A 19,784-nucleotide genomic window follows, 5' to 3' on the forward strand; every position below is an offset into this window, starting at 1 on the left:
GTTATAGATCTCAATCCAGAAGCATTAGGCCTGTAACCACTATGGTGAACCCATTCCACCAAATATTCAGATTAGTGGTCAACCAATTATGTTTTTTAATTGTTTAAGTAATACATGTGTAATAGCCAGATTAAATTTGTCGTTTCTAATTTGAAATTGTGATTTTAAGGCTTTTTGTTTTTTAATTCTGTGAAAATGTGTATGTATTCTCATCTAAAGTTGAATTACATTTTTATTTGTTATTCATTTTGAGATATGATTATGCATTCAGAATGGGTAACATGGTTGACAGTTAATGCTTCACATAGATATGTATCTCTATGGATATTCATACAAGTATCCACTTATCAGTTATGTTTACATATATTATATAGGCCTACATATTCATTCAAAAGTCCGGGCTCCGTAATTTTTTTTTTCCCTCAAAGCATTTATTTCATTAAACATACGTTAAAAACAGTACTGTGAAATGTTTTATGCAATTTAAAATAAAATATGTTTTGACACACACAAATAAAAACATGTTTTATAGATATAATATAGGCTATACAACATTTGTGGAAGGAAACATTCTGTTATATAGAAGTATGAAAAACCTCATAATCATAATCAAGATCTCAGTGAGACAACATTGAGCAAAGCATGTTCTCATGTTCTCTTCTAAAATGTTTAAACCAGTGTGACTTATTAAAATCCGCACATGGGTGGCGCTGTTTCTCTTTCAAAAACAAACGTTAAGAAGGGAGTGGCGCTATTTTTTGCCGTTCATATGTTCCTCTTAATTCTTTCTTTCTCTCTGTCGTCTCATCAATTGGTCTACAAGTAGACGAGATGCAGATGTGGAAAGACCTTTACCCTCCCCCTCTGGAAGAGAAAAGACATGTCAGATGTCTCGCTTATTCGTTATTCTCACTCTCTCTCCCTCTCCTTCAAACTCTTCACCTCTCAGCTCTTGACAGTTGTGTATCTTTAAGTGCACTTTTATAACCTCTCATACACACATTTCATCACAAAGACTGCATCACACATCACTGACAGCACGGCTCTTTCTGCATAACCTCATTAGGATGGCTCATTCTTTCCCACAGAGCATCATTCTGCTTCTGCACATCCAAACCGCAGTGCTTCATGCCGCTTGCACGTTCTCACACACCAGAACTTTACCCATTTAGTTTCCAAGGTAACCAAACTTTATGCAAAAAACTGGACACACTTGGACACAACTGGTAACTTGGTATTATAGACCCATTGAAGAAAACAAAAAGAAATTGAATTTAATTTAAAAGCAACAAATAAATCTTCTTGAAAATATATTTTCTGACAAATTGATTTATGATTTTATGATAGTGGCAATATTTATATATAATTTATAATATATATTCTTAAAAAAAAAAAAGTTGTATTTTGGTTAGGCTATTTCCAAATTATCATTATGCAACAAAGCGTTTTCAAACAACAGAATTAAGGTGCATTTGCCGCATTAAATAGATTATAATCAAGTGCGTATTGATTTTGAATATACCTCATATTTTGAAGTGTTTCAGGGCCTAACATCGGTGTGCAGCAGTAGGATGAAGCCCTGAAGTAGTGAAGAGTGAACCGAACTCCTCCTCCTCCTCCCTCCTGCTGTAAGGCGTTTCATTCTGCTGTGCGCTCTGAGCGGACGCGCCACCGTGCCACTGTCCGCCACTTCATCTCACCCGAGCCTATTTCTATATTTCATCTGAAATCATATCACTCCTTCTGTTCTGTGTGTCCCTAAACCTCAGTTTGCACGGTTAACGTGCAGTAACATCAGGATCTATGGCGCTTAATGGATATATATTGACCGCTCTGTGCGCACTGTGGGGAGGGATCATCGCTCAGGATGTCCAAAAAGTCTCCTTCAACGGTAATTATAAATATATATATTTTTTTTTCCGTCCATGTTGCATTGATTATCTTATTTGTAAAGTATAAATATGTTTTGCATGTTCGGTATTAATGCTGTCGCTGTGCGTAAAAGTCGGTTATAAGTTACATTAGACTGATATTAAATGCAGCTGCAAATAAACGATGGACACATTCTGCACTATATGGCTTTTCAATGCATTTAACATTTGCTCTTTTGTTATAATAATCATAGAAAAACGTTATAATAAGTTATATAGAGGTGTTTGAAATTAAAGTATATGATATTGTGTTGTGAGTGGAATCATAGAAAGGTATAGGCTAGTTTAGGATGGTAGTATAGTAAAATATAGTATAGTGTGATAGTTTAATGAGTATAGCAATCGAATTAATGGAAAATGACATATCCATCCATCCATCCATCCATAAATCAGGAGATAGCTATGATGATGTGATGCTGCTTGTTTCAAAGTATATGCAGGAGATTATTATGTTTGATGCACCAACAATGAGCAAAATGATGCTTCATAGCAAATTAAATCAGGGTAGTGAGTTCATTTTTGAGATGCATCTTATGTATATGAAGAACCCTTGTGCCTCTTTGCAAAAAAAAAGGCCTTGGTTTAGGCCACATTTATGAATTCTTCCTATATAATCTGTGCTTAAAAATAAATAAATAAATAAATATAAAATCATTATTGTAATTGAGTAAATCTTATCTGACTGTCCCAAAATTGGATTTTGAGGTTCATTTGGTTAGGTAAACATTTTGTGACTGTTGGGCGGTTTATTTTATAATTTACATCTTAGTGCATCTGTAAATCCTGTATACACTATCTCAGTCACTTTAATACTGTATTCAAATGATATATAATATCACATGACTGCAGGGTTTAGGTCAGGTGATGCTAATTTCTCAGATTGATAATGGAGCAACAGCTTTATCACCCACCAATAGGGGGAGCTCGTTATTTTTCCTAACTAACCATAATTATCATGACTAGGAAGTGAACTAAGTAAACACTGAAAGTTAATATTTATATAGCATTGTGAACATGAGAATGCATTGCTACTGTTTACACACAACCATTTTCATGCTGTTTTTTTTTTTCTAGCGTATATTTTTCCTGAAATCAAGTCCTGATAGACTGGACCCATTAAAAACTGATCATTTTGTGATTCTCCTTCTGTCTTCCTGCAGAGTGTCCTGTGGACTTGTTCTTTGTGTTGGACACGTCTGAAAGTGTGGCCCTCAGAGCCAAACCTCCAGAGTTTTACATCAACCAGATCAAGACCTTCACAAAGCTGTTCATTGATCAGCTAAAAAATCTGTATGCTATCTTTAAATTACATATTCTGATTGATGTATTTTAAATATTTTGACCAGGAAATTGAGCATTTATCGATTTATATCATATCTAGCATATGCTTTACGAAGTATATCTTAAAAAATGCAGATTCTTAATATGGAGCCTCCCTTTGGTGGCTGCCATATTGAGATCACATGACCAGGTCAAACAATATTTTTTCTAATTGCGTGATGCTGCATACTGTCAAGAGGTGCTATTTAGCATTTTTGCATACTATTATAGTTTTTACTAATGTTTTAAATTAGCTTTTATTTTTATATTTTCAGTGTGTATTTTAATTGTACTTTTTAGTAGTTGTGTCATGTGCATTTGACATTATTACTATTGCTATTATTATTTTCAATTATTACAGTTTTATTTATTTATTTTTTCTTCCAGTTTTAGTTCTGTTTTGGTTTTAATTCATTTTCAGTTAGCAATCTTACAGCTTATTCCGTTAGTTACCGATTAAGCCAACATTTTTAAATTTTCTTTTAGTTTTTCATGTTATAGCTATATTTTACTTCGGCTTTATTCAGTAAACAAAATGTTTTTAATAGTTTTAGTTTTATTTTACTTACTGATAATATTTTTGGTCAGTGTTGTTGTATCAGCCAGCAAACAAATGTTTTCTTAGTGCGCCTTTAAAAATGAGTTTATGTATACATTTTCACTTTATTGCTTTGCTTTTTAACGTTAGATTAGGGAAAATGTATACACTATTAACTAAGAATTTTCCCTCATTAAACTCCTAATTGTCTGCTTATTAATAGTTAGTAGGGTAGTTGTTAAGTTTAGGTATGAGGTCGCGTTAAGAAGTCTAGAATGTGGTCATGCAGAATATGGCATTAAAAGGGTCATGAACTGGTTTACATAAAAAACCCCATCATAATTTAGAAACAATAAGCTATTTTCTGTCCTGTTTTGAACCCCCCTCATCAGAAGGCAACGCAAACACTGTTTTTCCACAACTTGGCATTGCACAGCGTCTTGTTGTCTTCAGAGCCATCTTTATCATTTGGTTTCTGTGTAGACCTGCGCGTTTGCCTCTTTCGTAAACACTATATGCACGAATCGGTGGGTGGGGCTAAACAGGCAGTGATGTCGAAGCAGGCGTTGATCTAAAGCTGCAGAAGTGGTGCTTATCCACACACTTACATCATAGAGTAGAACATTCCACAAGCTGTAATTTTGGCAGACTCAAAATAAGCTGTTTGTAGACCAACAACAAAGTTTTGAGTTCTGAAACTTACGGGATGTTTTTATAGTACAATGACCTCTCATATGCCAAAAGATAAAGGAAATTTGGTTTCTCAGTTTATGACCCCTTTAATACGTGCCTAATAAGTACTAATAAAAAGTCAGTACGCTAGTAATATGGATGCTAAAAAGCAACTAGTTAATAGTGTTATCAATTTGATCATATCTGTTGTGTTGTTGCCAGACCACAACCATGTGATCGCAGTGTGACGTGGAATTCTGGAGCGCTGCATTACAGTGACGACATTGAGCTGGTGATGGGACTAGTTGACTTGAAAACAAGGCGTCTCGACCTGAAGGCAGCCATAGACAAAATCAAATACATCGGCAAAGGAACATACACCGACTGTGCCATCAAGGAGGGTATCTCTGAGCTGCTCCGAGCGTATGTGAAATTCGATATTGCTTAAAACGCCATTTCAAAATGTGATTCATACAAATAGCCAGGTGTGAAAACAGTCACATGCATCTGTCTGCAGGGGCTCACATTATCATGAGAATAAGTATATCGTGGTGGTCACGGATGGCCACCCTGTGACCGGCTACAAGGAGCCATGTGGTGGGATCCAAGAGGCTGCCAATGAGGCACGACAACATGCCATCAAAGTGTTCGCTGTGGCCATCTCACCTGACCAGGAGGTACCATACAAATGCTACTTTTCAAGTGCATTGCATCACATTTTCTGACGTGTATAAGATTGAAGCATACAAAGGGTTTTTAGTTAGATGCTGTGTGACTTTACTTGATTTGAAACACATGGCAAGTAAACAATATGAAAACTCAGACATCCTTTTCCTATGAAAGTGGGCGACCATAATGAGCAGCAGTGAGGAGTAGACATACAGATGGTCAAAAGTCTGGTCACACCAGAAAACACGAAATGTGATGCTTTTGATGAGAAATGTATTGCGATTGTATTTGGACAAACAATGATTTTCTTTGAACTGTCTTCTTCTCAGGACACCAGACTCTCTGTCATTGCCACAGATGCGAACTACAGACAGAACTTCACCGCTGCAGACAACTCCCGCTCCACGCAAATGAGCACTATAGACTCTATCATCAACATGATCGTGAGTGTCATAACACAAACTCACCACAACAATGATGTTTACGTGCTTTTACTGTGGATTTCTGGGTCAGACTGACCCAAACACATACAGAATTGATTTGCCTGAAGATAAAGGATTGGGAACTTTGCTTGAAATTGCATAATTATATGTTTATTTGAGAAAAGAACTATATACACTACTGTTCAACATTTGGGTTGAGTAATTATTATTATTATTATTATTATTAATTCACTGAAAGAAATTAATACTTTTATTTCAGGTTCATTAAGTTGATCAAAATTGGTATAGACATTTATAATTTTACAAAAGATTTCTGTTTCAAATTATTGCTGTTGTTTTGAATTTTCTATTCATCAAAGAATCCTAAAAATACTTGTTTTAAGCAGCACAAATGATTTCAATATTGCTTTCAACCTTGAGTTCATGCCAGTTGTGTGTGTAGATTTTGTCTGATGTTGTCCTCTTCCCTTTTTTTGCTTTTCATTTTAGACAAACGAAACAAAGGATGTGGTATGTGGCTTTTCCATAGTTTTTGTACATTTTTATGCATTTTATTTTTATTTTGTATATTAGGACATTAATGTTGTCTTCTCAATCTTTCCTTCAGTGCTGCTCCTTTGACTGCAATGTAAGTAACATTACTTGCCTAACCCGTGCAAACAGATCTTGTATGGATGTTTTCAGATTTTAACTGTTTCATGCAATATTTTGAAAGGCTCCTGGAGGCCCTCTGGGACCCCCTGGTGATCTAGGACAAAGAGTGAGTATTAAAAAATACATTTTTATGTCTTTATGTTGGCTCTTCATCCATACGCATAGAAACCAACTGTTGATTCCTATGAAATGCATGCACAGACGACTGTGGCCTAACCTTTCCTTTTCCTGCAGGGAGAGGATGGAAGACCAGGCATGCCAGGAGAGAAGGAGATGTTGGTGCTCCGGTAAGCATCTGCTATCTTTTACATATACTCCTGTTCAGAAGTGATAGTGAGTGTTTGTAGGAGTACATCTGACATTTCTGACCTCCTCCATTCTGTTTCTGATCCAGAAAACACTCGAGATCAATTGCAATGCTGAACTTTGATGTTTAAGCAAGCATTAATATTATTATTGCTCATATTTAGACAGGGTTTTGAAAAACTCTAAATCTTAACTATTAAACTTTTGCATAGAACTTTTCGACTTAAAATGTTCAACTGGCAGATGATAAGATTCCAAATTTTAGTGCTGTCAATCAATTAATCACGATTAATCACATCTCAAATATGTGTGTGTACTGTGCATATTTTTATGTATATAAATAAATATACATAATAAATATACACATAACCCACACATGTATTATGTAAACAAAACCTTATTTTGGAAGCAATTTATTGAGATTAATTTTTACAGAATTAATAGAAGTGAGGTGTCAGAACTCATTTCTAAAAGCCTATTCACACCAAGGATGATAACTATAAAGATAATACTAAAGGTAATGTTTTAAAAATCATTCTATGATTCTATAAGAATAGGGATGTTCACACCACAACTTTTAAAAATATGTGACACTGGACCACAAAACCAGTCTTAAGTTAGCCAAAAATACATTGTATGGGTCAAAATTTTCTTTTATGCCAAAAATAATTCAAATAAAGATCATGTTCCATGAAGATATTTTGTACATTTCTTACCGTTTGTTTAGTAATATGCATTCCTAAGTACTTAGTTTGGACAACTTTAAAGGCGATTTTCTCATTACTTTGATTTTTTTTTTTTTTGCACCCTCAGATTCCAGATTTTCAAATAGTTGTATCTCAGCCAAATATTGTCCGATCCTAACAAACCATACATCAATGGAAAGCTTATTTATTCAGCTTAGAATCAAAATATTGACACTTAAGACTGGTTTTGTGGTCCAGGGTCACATATCAGCACAGAGAAGCAATATCATTGGGATCACTCTCTCAATATTTTTTTCCAGCTGATGAATGATATAAACATTGACAACCAATCAGAATCCACCTGACTTTCAAAACTGCAGTGTGCGCTTATTATAAACAGAACGATATCATGCGTTGGGGTTGACGCTAAAATAGTTATCCTAATAGATATCTTTATAGTTTTTATTGTTGGTGTGGCTGGGCTTTTCGCTAATAATTTTACTAATAATTTTTCAGCTTAAACTAAATGTGCGGTCACATTAGCATTAGCAAAGAAGTTTTCGGTTGGTCAACGTCAACTTGAACCTGTTGCGAAATCTGCATAAGGAAACTTTTCACCCTCACACAAAACTCCTGATTGTGTAGATTTCATAAATACATTATTTAAATGAATGAATTTTGCCTGCAAAACTTAAGAATGAAGAATGAAGTCAAAATATACAACTGTCAGGTGAAAAGTCAATTGCATGTTCCTATTATTGTGCTGATTAATACTTTTCACATGGCTATGAGATCATTGTGTCGATTAAATGTTCCATGTGTTCCTGGATTTCTTTGTTGATAATCCAATCAAAGCAAAACCCTCGACTGACCCAGAGGTCTTTCATCTTCTGCAGCTGTTACAGTTTCAACGATCAGTAAATTTTTTTCCCCCTGAATTTGCTGGTGGACTTCCTGTCTGCCACATGCGCAGAATTTTACAATGTTTGTAAGGATATATTCAGAGATTTGGCTCTTATAAGTGTCATAAAAGATGCACACACACCCACACACTGGAAAACATCCAGCTATGCCATTAAACAGCGTATGGTGACTGCGCCAGCTATCCTGTTATTTTACAGCAAATGCTGATTGTGTAGACATAATAATTACAGCATACATTTGACTCCATAAAGCCCTGTAGGAATGTTTTTCTTGAAGATGTTATCTTGATGACTTTAATTTGCCTTGTTTATCCTCACCTAAGGCATTTGGGGTGATCTTAAATGGGGTTTAGAGGGCAGCCATATTAACAAATGTCTTTGCATTAGGGATTTAATATCACAACCACATCCAGCAAAACTCTGTTTGGCTTTCTCTCTGATGTTTCTTTGCTTCTCCTATTAGGGAAAAGTTGGTGATCCCGGTCCTGTCGGTTACCAAGGAATGAAGGTCTGTCTTCCGCTCTTTCTCACAAGTGTTTACATTCTGTTTATATTGCAGTTGATTTGTGCACTCTTGCTGAAACGATAATCTATATTCTTTTCCTTTCCTTCCAGGGAGACCAAGGAGTAAGAGGTGATAAGGTAAAAGAAACAGAGCTTCCTTGCAGATTCAACGGACATTTTTATCAAAAGCACATTCCAAGTGTCTGCAGTCAGTTATTTCATTCTGGAACTGCAAAATGTCACAAATGCACTTTTGTTTTATCTGCAGGGAGATAGAGGTCATAAAGGCTTTAAGGTGAGCTTGTTTATTGACAGTCTCTTTAGTTGTTGAGTCTTCCCATTTCCCAGTTGTTTATTGTGCTGAACTGAATCACAATCCTACTTTTAGGGAGACAAAGGTCAACATGGTCTTGATGGCGTTGATGGGCGTAAGGTAAGTGCTTATGTCCTCTTCTTATATAATACAAAAACAGCATTTTAAAGGGATAGTGCACCTAAAAATTAAGATTCTGTGTAGTTTTTTTCTTCCATGGAACAAAAAAGAGAAATGTTGCCTAACGTTCGCTGCAATTTTCCAAAAATTAACAGTGAATGGAGTCAAGGACCGTCTAAGAATGACTAAAAAAACATCATAAATGTATAAATAAAATGGCTAATATGACTACATTTTAAAGAGACAAGACTGAAAATTATTATTTGTCAGTACCGCATCCCCTTTACTTTCACTGAGCAGAAAAGAGCAGTGTGAATGTTCTGCAAAATATCTCCTTTTGTGTTCCATGAAAGCATAAAAGTTTAACAGGTTTTAAATTACATGAGGGTGAATAAATGAATTTAATATTGAAGAATAATACGCTGCTGTTAGATTTGATGTTATTTCTCTCTCATCTTCCTGTGCTGCTTTCTCTGGCATCCTGTGTCAGATTTCAGTTTAACAGTATGTGAACAATACTGACTCTTGTCTGTCTGACACTTGTTCCATTTCTGGTTTGTGTCTTTTCTTAACTGTGTCTGTGCTTTGGGAAGGCATTCCCAGTCTTGTGTCTCTGACCCTTGACTTGATTTCGTCTTCATCCTCGGGTCATTTTGCTCCTCAATTAGTTCTCAACATGTACTGTAACTCTTTCCAAGGCATTATCCATTCAACAAATCACTGTCCTTTGACTTCACTCCCCCATCTGCACGATACATCTGAGCTCACAGTAAAATTTGATCATAGTGTGATTTACAACATGCATCTCTTGCTGTTGTTATTTTCAGTCTCCATTGCATACAATCTTGTTTTGTAATGCTTTATTTAGTACTTTATTTCTTCACTCTTTCTTTGCATGATGTCACCCTCGAGCTAATTAAATGCAGTTCAGGGTGTTTGATTCCCACCGTAAAGAAGGGTGTTTATGCTTTGTGTGCTTTTATTATATTTCATAGGGTGAGGCGGGATTCCCTGGCCTTCCAGGCTGTAAAGGGTCACCGGGGCCAGATGTAAGTACAACTGATAAAAAATATGTACTTTTTTAGGGGGGAAAAGTGTGCATCATCTGCACTTTTTATTATTTTATTTTATTTTATTTTATTTTATTTTATTTTATTTTATTTTATTTTATTTTATTTTATTTTATTTTATTTTATTTTATTTTATTTTATTTTATTTTATTTTATTTTATTTTATTTTATTTTATTTTATTTTATAGATGTAAAAAAATACCACAAAAGCTAAACTGCATAGGTTACATTAGGTTTATAGTATAAACCATTAAAAAAGTGTGGGAATAATATTTTTGTCGATCTAATCCTAGATTCTGCATACTCATATTCTTCATATTCAAAATTCAGAAAACAAGTCTTAATATTTCTTGCATTTAAAATGATCTTGTTTACAGGGTATTTAGGTATTTCTACTAAAGGAAAAAAACAAGAAAATATTTTTAGCAAAGCAACATTTACAATCTTTATTCTTTCCTATATTTCTAGTTTTTTGTACCTTTAAATGTATTAGTATCACATGTGTGGATGGCAGTATGCATAATGAAATTACATGCAGATGAAGTCATGCATAATAAATCACATTTTAAACTCCATATATGGTTATTTTGGCAAATGAATTTCACATGTGCATGTATGTTTATAAATCTGCTAAGTGGGATTCATAAAGTGAACGTTGTGCAGGTTAGAGTGCAAAAATATCTAACCTAGTTGTTTGCAAAATCTTCCTTTTGTGCATAAACATACTTTTAGGATGGAAGGTTTTATACTTAAGTACTTACTTACTGTAAGTGTTTACAGGTGTTTTATATGTTCATGGACTCCCATGACTGTCTACCAGCTGAGTGCATGTTTACATCAGATTACTTTGATCCAGATGCATTTGAGATTTATAGATTAAGTTATAGATCCACACGTTTAGATATCAGAATCTAATTGGCTGATTTGGATCTCATTCTCCTTTAAAGCATCACCTCGATAGGACTGTAGATGCTCCCGCCCCTTTGAGCAATGTTCATAGGCTGTACAGTGTGTCAGTCAGTTTCACAAGCGTCTGTTTCCACTCAGCCTGCATCTCGAGGCCAGGACGTGGGATGTTTGCCTCTTGAGCAGCCAAACATTGACCAAATTTGACATCCAAGCTGCTTTCAGAACTCTGCACAGAGTTTGTACTTTGTTTACATTCTGTTGTAAAGCATATGCTAAAAGAAAAGTAGGATATTTGGATGTATGTTCTTCTCCATTATTCATAAATAAACTTTTTTATTTGATTTGGTAGGGCTTGCAAGGAGAACCAGGTCCTAAAGGAGACCCTGGCCAATATGGACCCAAAGGAGGAAGAGTAAGGAATTTAAAATGTAGATGCTCACCAAGGCTGCATTTATTTGATTTATTTGACAAGAGATCAGTGTGTGATATTATCTTTTTGTAAGTCATTTCCAGCAGTAAACCATCTTAAAGCTAAAGGTTTGATTGTTGCTTTCAGGGAGATCCTGGCAAAGACGGTGAAGCAGGAAGACCTGGAAACTATGGGTCTGCGGGGCCGAAGGTACAGAGGAAGATTTTGATCTTGTATTAAACACAGTTTTACATCATGACTTTTGACTGGTAAATGCAACATAGCCTTTGACGTAGGTTAGTTATGATTCACTAATGCTGTTGTTTGGCAGTATAACTAGTTTAAATGGACATTGGCTCATCTGCAAACTCATTGTTTGTTGTTTCAGGGAGATAGGGGTCCTCGTGGAGCCAATGGCGATAAAGGCGAGCAAGGAGATGACGTAAGTGTTTTCACTCTTTTTTTCACTTTTTCACAGACTTGGATTCTGAACATTCAGTGTAGTAATGTGTGACAGACCTGCTTTTAGTGTTATCTAACAGTTTCTTCAATTTCCTGTTCTTTTTTTAGGGACTACCAGGACCAGATGGCCCAAGAGGAGACAGAGTAATCAAGCATTTAAATGAACTTCTGTTTTAGTGTGAATGGTTGTGTTTTAAGCTGTTTGCAAATGTGTTTTTTTTTTACATGTGAGGGTCAAAATATGCAGGTGATCTGATGTGTTTTTCTGTTTTTCTGTCAGGGCACAGCTGGTGAGAAAGGTGAACAAGGTTCCCGTGGTAACAGAGGGCCCAGAGGCGACCCTGTAAGTATATGTCACATTTAGAATATATCCCACAATGCATCTCTTCCAAACTCAATGGTTAAACCCTGCTAATAATTTAAAGTGCATTTGAAATGACTTGAAATGACATTTACAAGCCAATAATAATAACAGTAATTTTGCAGACCTGAGCATCATATACAGTTCAACAGATGCATTTTAATACTTAAAAGCATACAAATGTTCCTCCTTGACAGAAATATCTTACACTCTGTGTAGTACTACACCATGTGACAATATATTAGGCTGTAGGGTCGAATGAATGTCTGGAACTCATTTAGGCTGTAAATTCCTTCAAAATTACATCATAAAAAGTCAAAATGATGGCATACTAGGTTATAATTATGTCATTAAAACTTTATGTCATAAAATCGACTTTTTGTCACAGTTAGAGCTTTATGTCAAAATTTTTACTATGTAATTTTTTAGACTATAAATTCCTCCATAATTATGATATTAAAGGACAAAAATGATGAGAAACTAGGTTATAACTATGGCATAATTTGGAATTATTGTACACAAACGTTTCGGCTCACGTTTGTGTTCTTGTCCTGTTGGTGATAAAGAGAAGATGTGAGTGCATGTGTGGATCATGGTTTTTTACAATAAGTGATTTAATGAATTGATGCACCTAAATGAAAGATCAAGTGACGGAAGAGCGTGGTGCAGTCAGCTTTGTGTTAATTTGGAATTATCACATAATAGATTATAACATTATCATAAATTGTAATTATGGAATAAAAAGTAAAAATTATGACATAACTCCATTATAACTATGACAAAAGTCAAAAGTATGAGATAAAAAGTCATAAATATGACATAATAGATTATATCTATGGCATAAATTGTAATTATGAGATAAAAAATTGAAATTATGACATAATATATTATAACAATTACATAAGTTGTAATTATGGAAAATAATGACATACTAAATTCTCACTATGACAAAAGTCAAATGTATGACATAAAAAGTAATGAATATGACATAATAGATTATAACAATGACATAAATTGTAATTATGGAATGAAAAGTCAAAATTATGACACTGCATTCTAACTATGACAAAAGTCAAAAGTATGAGATAAAAAGTCATAAATATGACATAATAGATTATATCTATGGCATAAATTGTAATTATGAGATAAAAAGTTATAATTGTGGAATCAAACGTAAAATGATGACATACTACATTCTAACTATGACAAAATTCAAAATTATGTTATAAAAAGTAAAATTATGACATACTAGGTTATAACTAACATAATTATGACAAGAAATGTTTCTATGTAAATTTAACATGATTATAACTTATAATTTTATTAATAATAACAATATTTTTGATTGTAATATTTTACAGACATTTTTTTTTTCATTGAAATAACACAAAAGTAAATTTCTTTTTGATTTCACATTGACACAGTATTCTCATTAATAAGTGGTTCTAATTACTCCCTTTTAGTCAAACACACATTTTCATAAATCAAACGTATCTGACATATAATATATGCACAGATGTACATAATGTCTGTTTCAAACAAATTCATTAGTTATCAATTGTTCATGTTCTGTTCAGTAAATTGTTTGACAACTTAAGCCTCTGGATGTTTATGCACTCAAGAAGAAAATAATATTGTGAAAGAATGATACAAGTGACATGAATGTGGACTTCTTACTCTGACAGGGTGAACCTGGGCCCCGGGGTGAACAAGGACGTGAGGGGTCAGCAGGGCCAAACGGAGATCCGGTGAGTGAGTGACGAAAACCATCATGAGTGCTATACGACAGATTTGAAGTGTGTAAGAGTGGCTTCTTCAGCATTATCCTGCTTGAACTGAGACACTGCGGGAGTTCAGTCTTCTAAACTCAGTCCTTTTATCATCTTTATACACTTCCTTAAATGTAAATCCAGAATTATACATTGCAGAATTGTGTAGTATGTAAGGCATAAGAGCTTGAACAAGGTTGAAAGCTTATGACCTCAGGACACAGGCATTCTGAGAGGCCCTCTGTAATCTCTGAGATCATTGGACCTCTGGGCTGTGTTTAGGAGGTAACTTGAGGATCAAAGAATTACGACCATTTGTGATGGTTTGGGCAGTGGGAGGAGAAAGAACGAAAGATATATATGTTCCCAAGGTCAGATGGACTCCAGATGGACAATGTCAGACCGGCTGGGCGAGTTCAAAACTGAGCAGCAGATACAGTTCAACACATGCATTTTAATACCTAAAATCATACAAACGTTCTTCCCTAACAGGAATATCTTACGCTCTATGTAGTAAAAGATGACGTCGTTTGAGTGTCCAAAACTAATTTAGACTGTAAGTTCTTCCACCCAGGCCCTAATCACATAAAAACATAGATAATTTTAAATAGAAAAGTACTGGTGATTGTTTTTTGAAAAGAAAAAAGGAAGACATGTAAATATTCATAGCAAGTATAACCAGTAATTATAAATTACGCCCTAACGAGGTGATCTGGACCACCTCCACCATACTTTGGTAAATCATAGATAAAGTCATGATCGTGACATGAAAAATTGAACTTTTAATGTCATAATGTCATGTCAAAATTTTGACTGGTAAACTTTTCAACACATGATTAATTTCATTTTTTTCATGATATTTGCTATTTATCTCATAATTATTTACTTGTATTACTCTAAAGGGGTCTGACTGTTAATTATCCAACTAATTATCCATACAGCTTCTTAAAAAATTAATGTGAAATGAATTCAATTGTGATTTTATTGTTATTATTTTTTTTATACAATTTTTATTTTGTGAAAAAAAAAAAAAAAATCCCCTAAAAAGCTTTACCTAAAATCTTGAGTATTTCTTTTAAAAAACACTTTTGGTGGTCTTAGCTTGGCCAGTCTGGAAAACCAGTTGAGATGAGCAAACTGCAGCAAAGGCAGTTTTTTTGTTTAGTTTTTTTTACACAGGGACCACGTGAGTAAATTGTGTTTATCTCAAGACAAACATTCTTGTCTCAAACACACTTTTGACTAGTTTTGAGGCATTGAGTAACATTCATTAGAATGGTTCAACTTTAGGAAGGACATTAAGAGCGATTACACTTGCCAGACCTGACTCAAGATTCCCTGCTGAAACAAGCTAATCTGCTGAGATTTGGACCCAGGAGTCTTGAGGCTTACAACATCATCAGCAGCTGCGCCACAGAACTCTGTCAGCACTTGATTTCTCTCTACAGCTCTTGTAAACTGCCAGACCAACTGCGAACAGACCAACAAATTTCCGTTGCCTCTCAGGACTCTAAATTTCCTGTGCAGTTTACGTGAGAGTGTTCAGAGCATATGCGTGCCCGAATGGTTCCTCAGTTTCATGGTTTTCTCAAAGTCATCTGTTGTTTCTCAAAAACAGCTGCTCTCCCATAATCTTCGTTAGACTGCCGTTATCCCAAAAATGCTCAGTTTTGTGCTTGAAGTTCCCAGCGAATCATGAGTTTGACTGTTCGCTATGAGTAACTCTCGTTTTTTATTGGTTTTGTCCTGGCAGAGATATTTTCCAGTAGAGTTGAGTGGGTGGGATGGGAAAGAACCGAGTGTTCAGATAGGTGGAAATCTGGATGCGTTTCTGAACTCGTGAGCCACTGCTTTCTCAAAGCCTGTTTTTTTACTGATTTAATTTGCCTGTGTGTCAGATTCCCCTCTTCGAAATGTAATGCTGCAGTAAATAAAGAAAAAATATATAACAAAATATTTTTTCTTTACTGAGTCATTTTCCGAAAGTATATTTTTAGCTGATGACTCAGATGTCTAAGGCCAGCAAAAAGCTAAATGTAATAACGTATGATATGATAACTGTATGATTCCAATATGTGGTCATTTTGTCATGAATGGCTCTCTGTCTTCAGCCCTTGACTCTGGAGTGACTTTTATTCTCCACCTTTAAACAAGACAGTTACTACAGTTTATTATAAAAAAATTAATATGACACTACAATTTACAATTACAATTTAAAATAACAGGTTTTTGTTTATTTTAACATACTTTAAAATATTGAATTCAAAATTGAATTTTCAGCATCATTACGCCAGTCTTCAGTGTCACATGTCGATTCTTCAGAAATCATTCTAATATACTGATTTATAAGTGTTGGAAACATTTGTGCTGCTTAAGATTTTCTGGGGCCTGTGATACTTTTTCCAGGATTTTTTAATAAGTAAAAAATTAAAATGAACTGTGTTTGTTCAATATAGAAATTTTGTGTTACAATATACACTACTATTCAATCTAAATTAGTTTTCTTAGCTGGTTTAAGATGATCTCCCTACTTGGTCATTATATAAGAATAATAATATATTAATAGTTTTTCAACCCAGACAGAGGGATCCTAATATATTCAAATACCTTTAGGAATATAATTATAATTTTCCCCCATTTCCAACAGGGTGAGCCAGGAAGGGTGGGCGCCCCAGGTTACCGTGGCGATGAGGGTGCTGCTGGGCCAGAGGTGGGTGATATCAACTAGTCTTGATTTACCTTTTAACCTGACTTGCTGCTACATCTATGACTGACCTACATTTCCCATGCTGCATGTCTGTGCTTTAGGGAGCTAAAGGGCCCAGAGGAATCAAAGGGGCCCCAGGAGACAGAGGCCTGATAGGAGAGAGGGTGAGTTGATCCTGTTGATCTTTAAAACTGGTTTTAACTAACCAAAGACAGTTGTCCATTGCTTTAATAAAGTTTTTTTTTGGTTTGTTTTTTACCTTCTTAGGGTGAAGATGGACCACCAGGAAACGGAACAGAGGGCTGTCATGGTTTCCAGGTAGAAGACCTCTCAGTTTATTTAACGTCTTGCCTTTAAAGTCCGTGTGAACAGGAAGTTGCTGCCGCCATTATTTCAGTATGGTGACGTATTTCGAACTGAAATGGAATATTGAATAGAGGGCAGGGTTTTATTTTTGCGCTCCTCCTCTCATCTCTCACTCGCAGCAAACTAACGGTTGGAGGGGCGTGGTTAAACATATTCTTCCCATGCCATGGCCCAAGCCTCAAACAGGAGTGCCATTCCAGAGCTGAAACAAAAGATCAGATTTTGATTAAAGTTTACCAAGACAAACATTTTCAGTGGATTAACTTGCATGGAATAATTGCACACTTTAAAACTAGTAATGTGCACTAACAAAATAAATATTGTAAATTTTGATTTAATGCAGACTTTAAACTCATATCTAGTGGAGTATCAGTATTGTTTACGTGCATGTTTTATGTCATTTTAGGGTTATCCTGGGCCCAGGGGAGATCAAGGAGCACCTGTAAGTATCCTGAACCCTACAGAAGATCTGTTTTTGAACACAACCCAATAGTGTTCCAAAAGTAAAACGCCCATTCATTTCTTCCACTGAGAAACTGATTTTGATTGATTATGAATAACACATTTAATTTGTTATGTAATGATACAAGCTTATTTCATTTTTTTTTTAAATATTTCCAGTGAAGAACCAAATTATTCTGCAGAGAGATCCATTAATCAGAGTTGCCGTTGCAGAAAAACCTCCCACTCTCATAAATCATTGAGAAGAATTTAATCCAATCTCCTTATGCTATCAAACAGTTATATATTTGTTAAGTATATATACATATATATATATATATATATATATATATATCTTAGTTAAGTGTATATACGTATATATACACGTATATATATATATACTGTATATATATACACACACACACACACATACAGCATATATTTTGAAAATATTTAAATGTGTATATTTATGTCATGTGCATATAATTTATATATATATATATATATATATATATATATATATATATATGGAAAAATTAATTGAAAAAATCCTCCACAACTGAGTTTATAATTCACGTCTGTGGTTATCATGAAATTCAAAATGATTTACAGATTAAAAGAAATCCTCCATATGGAAGATGGTGTTAATATTGAGAATGATTCATGTGATTTCTTAGTGGTTTTTATTAGCATGCCTAACTGTTGATTCACAATGTCTTGATTCATCAGGGGTTAGTGCATGTGTGTCTCACAGCAGGGACTGTGTATCGCAATAGAAACACAACAGCTCATCCCTAGCAGATGTAAATCGTCTAGACTGAGGCCGAGTCCAGACGTTAAGAGGAGACAGTTGATGAGCTGACACAGCAATACAATTCCTCTCATCTAATCTCCCTTCTTCTCTCTTGCACTTTCTTTAACTTCTCACTTTCAAGGGTGGAAAAGGAACCCCTGGACCCAAGGGAGATGATGGAGAGCCAGGTGACCCTGGATCAGATGTGAGTCACTTTATATGCATTTGTGCTTATCACTATATATAACTGTCTTTTCTTTCTTCTCTCTTCTTTAGCCTCTTTATCATTTTTTCTCTGTCTGAGAGAAGTCCAAATTTTTCATAGCGTGCATATCACTTTTCTCGTTTTCCTTCCATTTTGACTGGTTTTTCATGAAATTCTTCACTTCTGAAGGAATGTTCTGGGTTCCACACAAGTTAAAAACTGTCCAAAACACTATCATCAATGGTTTAAATCAGGAATATGCAACTCTTTTGTTAAAATAGTTGGCAGCATAAATTCAGAGTCATGCAAAGGAAAGAATTAACATACACCATTGTGCAATTCTCAGTTTTTCTGATAATAATAAAATGAGCAATATAAGTGAGCAAAATAACATGGCTGCCCCATGATGTGACCTGCTGCATCTTAAATGCAATTGCTTTTTTAGGCTACTCTTCATCTTATGTGATTGTACATCATTTTAAGCACATTTTTAAAATGGAACTATGGGTAGTTGACATATCAATGTGTCCTATGGTGTGATGGAAAAATGTAAAAAAACTAAATAAAAAAACCCTCTAACACTGAATATAAACCTCTCGCATGTTATTTGTATGTTGTTGTTTTTTTCTACATTTTTGCTATGTCACACCATAGGACACAGTCCAATTTTTATTTGTCAACTACCCCTATTTATTTCTGCATTTAAAAAAGGAAAAAAATGATGGAATGTTATGTGTTTGTTAAAATGATAGTTCACCAAAAATGAAAATCCTGTCATCATTTACTCACCTTCTTGTCGTTCCAAACGCATAAGTCTTTGGTTAATCTTCAAAACACTAATTAATATATTTTTAATGAAATCTTTAAGCTTTAGCTTCCGTGTGGAGGGACAGAAATTTCATTAAAAATATCCTAATTCATGTTTCAAAGATAAGCCAAAGAATTATAGGTTTGGAATGATGTGATGGCATAATTTTCACAGTGAACAATGAAGCACATATATCATGAAGAGTCCTGGAGCCTCTCTCAGCGTTTTGGTCGCTGTCTCCAGTGTTGAGTTCATGCAGCTGTGTATTTCTTGTTGTCATGTATACAAGGAAGCAAAGTTTAAGGTCTTGATCTTTTTTAAGAAGACTGTATTTTTATTTACACTAGTTTTAAACAGTTACAAAGGAAGTCTTAAGATATTTGATTTGCCTTTTTTCATGAGAAA

At 34.7% G+C, this 19,784-nt stretch overlaps 1 protein-coding gene across 1 annotated transcript in view; it reads left to right on the plus strand.

Moving 5' to 3' along the window:
• The first annotated feature begins 982 nt into the window (after positions 1 to 982).
• col6a1 (collagen, type VI, alpha 1) overlaps positions 983 to 19,784 on the plus strand; it is a 37,780-nt gene continuing 18,978 nt past the window's right edge. Inside the window, 27 exon segments of the mRNA XM_058791863.1 lie at positions 983 to 1,180; positions 1,537 to 1,891; positions 3,092 to 3,221; positions 4,684 to 4,884; positions 4,979 to 5,138; positions 5,460 to 5,573; positions 6,063 to 6,083; positions 6,181 to 6,201; positions 6,289 to 6,333; positions 6,462 to 6,492; positions 6,495 to 6,514; positions 8,606 to 8,650; positions 8,758 to 8,784; positions 8,915 to 8,941; positions 9,035 to 9,079; positions 10,075 to 10,128; positions 11,408 to 11,470; positions 11,615 to 11,677; positions 11,856 to 11,909; positions 12,038 to 12,073; positions 12,210 to 12,272; positions 13,976 to 14,038; positions 16,707 to 16,769; positions 16,868 to 16,930; positions 17,034 to 17,084; positions 17,539 to 17,574; positions 18,509 to 18,571. Coding sequence (XP_058647846.1) covers positions 1,804 to 1,891; positions 3,092 to 3,221; positions 4,684 to 4,884; positions 4,979 to 5,138; positions 5,460 to 5,573; positions 6,063 to 6,083; positions 6,181 to 6,201; positions 6,289 to 6,333; positions 6,462 to 6,492; positions 6,495 to 6,514; positions 8,606 to 8,650; positions 8,758 to 8,784; positions 8,915 to 8,941; positions 9,035 to 9,079; positions 10,075 to 10,128; positions 11,408 to 11,470; positions 11,615 to 11,677; positions 11,856 to 11,909; positions 12,038 to 12,073; positions 12,210 to 12,272; positions 13,976 to 14,038; positions 16,707 to 16,769; positions 16,868 to 16,930; positions 17,034 to 17,084; positions 17,539 to 17,574; positions 18,509 to 18,571 — 1,647 coding nt within the window. The 5' untranslated portion in view covers positions 983 to 1,180; positions 1,537 to 1,803.

The sequence above is a fragment of the Onychostoma macrolepis genome, chromosome 11 (genome assembly GCF_012432095.1).
Source record: "Onychostoma macrolepis isolate SWU-2019 chromosome 11, ASM1243209v1, whole genome shotgun sequence".
NCBI classification, from domain to species: Eukaryota; Metazoa; Chordata; class Actinopteri; order Cypriniformes; family Cyprinidae; genus Onychostoma; species Onychostoma macrolepis.